This window comes from Ananas comosus, linkage group 15 (assembly GCF_001540865.1).
Source record: "Ananas comosus cultivar F153 linkage group 15, ASM154086v1, whole genome shotgun sequence".
NCBI classification, from domain to species: Eukaryota; Viridiplantae; Streptophyta; class Magnoliopsida; order Poales; family Bromeliaceae; genus Ananas; species Ananas comosus.
In genome coordinates, this window is record NC_033635.1 from 8639481 (window position 1) to 8640886 (window position 1406).

General features: G+C 69.5%; 1 protein-coding gene across 1 annotated transcript; it reads left to right on the forward strand.

Annotated features, from left to right (window-relative positions):
- On the forward strand, positions 542–1402 carry LOC109721062 (DELLA protein SLN1-like; the record flags this gene model as incomplete). Its single annotated transcript, XM_020248481.1, is given in 1 exon segment — positions 542–1402. A coding segment is annotated over 1 exon segment (861 nt), but the record flags the coding sequence as incomplete, so codon positions are not given.

The window sequence follows — 1406 nt, forward strand, 5'->3', positions numbered from 1 at the left end:
TAGCTAGTGCACGTGCGCGGCCGTGGGGCGCTTGCGGAGGTCCTAGCGGACCAAGCGCCACTTCACGCGCTTGAACTCCATCCCCGTCGAGAGCATCTTCACCCTCATCTCCTCTAGCAGGTGGCGACCCAGTTCCCCGTTCGATTCGCGCCTGCGCCACTGTCCTCGGCGGCGGCGGCGGCGGCGGCGGCTGCTCCTCCTCCTCGTCGCCGACACCGGCACCGACACCGACATCTACGCCGCCCGCTCCCGGAGCCGCTTCATCGGCCGCTGGAACGCGTACCGCGGCGGCTCCCTCCGCCGCTCCTGCCTCTAGACGAAGTGCTCCTCCAGCCGCCGGAACTCCAAGAGGGCGACCTGCCGCAGCCGCGTCCGGTACTCGCGCACGTGGTCGGCGTGGGGCCGGAGGACGCTCAGGTGGTGGTGGTGGCCGTAGCCGCCGCGGCTGCCTCCTCTGCTGCTGCTGCTGCGGCTCCTCGAGGGGGGTCGGCGGCGGCGCCTACCCCGGCGGCACGCGTAGGCGAAGGCTAGCGCCGGCTGGTTCGGGATGAAGCAGGGGACGCAGTGGCCGGCGCTGATACAGGCCCTCGCGCTCCGCCCCGGCGGGCCCCCCTCCTTCCGCCTGACGGGCATCGGCCCGCCGCAGCCCGACAGCACCGACGCGCTCCAGCAGGTCGGCTGGAAGCTCGCCCAGTTCGCGGAGGCCATCCGCGTCGACTTCCGCTACCGCGGCCTCGTCGCCGCGTCCCTCGCCGACCTCGAGCCCTACATGCTGCTCGACCCCGACGAGGGCGAGGGCGAGGGGCCCGGCGCGGAGGCGGAGGCGGTGGCGGTGAACTCGGTGTTCGAGCTGCACCGGCTGCTGGCGCGGCCGGGGGCGCTGGAGAAGGTGCTGGGGACGGTGCGGGCGGTGCGGCCGAAGATCGTGACGGTGGTGGAGCAGGAGGCGAACCACAACGCGGGGTCGTTCCTGGAGCGGTTCACGGAGGCGCTGCACTACTACTCCACCTTGTTCGACTCGCTCGAGGGGGGCGGTTCGGGCGCGGAGCAGGTGATGTCGGAGCTCTACCTGGGGCGCCAGATATGGAACGTCGTCGGCTGCGAGGCGGCGGAGCGGACGGAGCGCCACGAGACGACGCCGCCATCTGATCGACGATCCCTCGCCGCCGCCGCCGCACTTCAGCAAAACACACCACGCACCACACACCACGCACCACCCCCGCTCTCCTCTCCAACCCCCAAAAAAATCTCCAATCAATCAATCAATCACGCCCGCGTGTCGAGATCCGATTGGTCCCAGCTCACTCGAATTGCTGCATCGGATCAGCCTCGGCTCGGGGCGCCTCATCCCCCCGGCCACCCTCCGATCAATCGATTCCCTTTCTCTTTTTTTTTTTTTTTTTTTT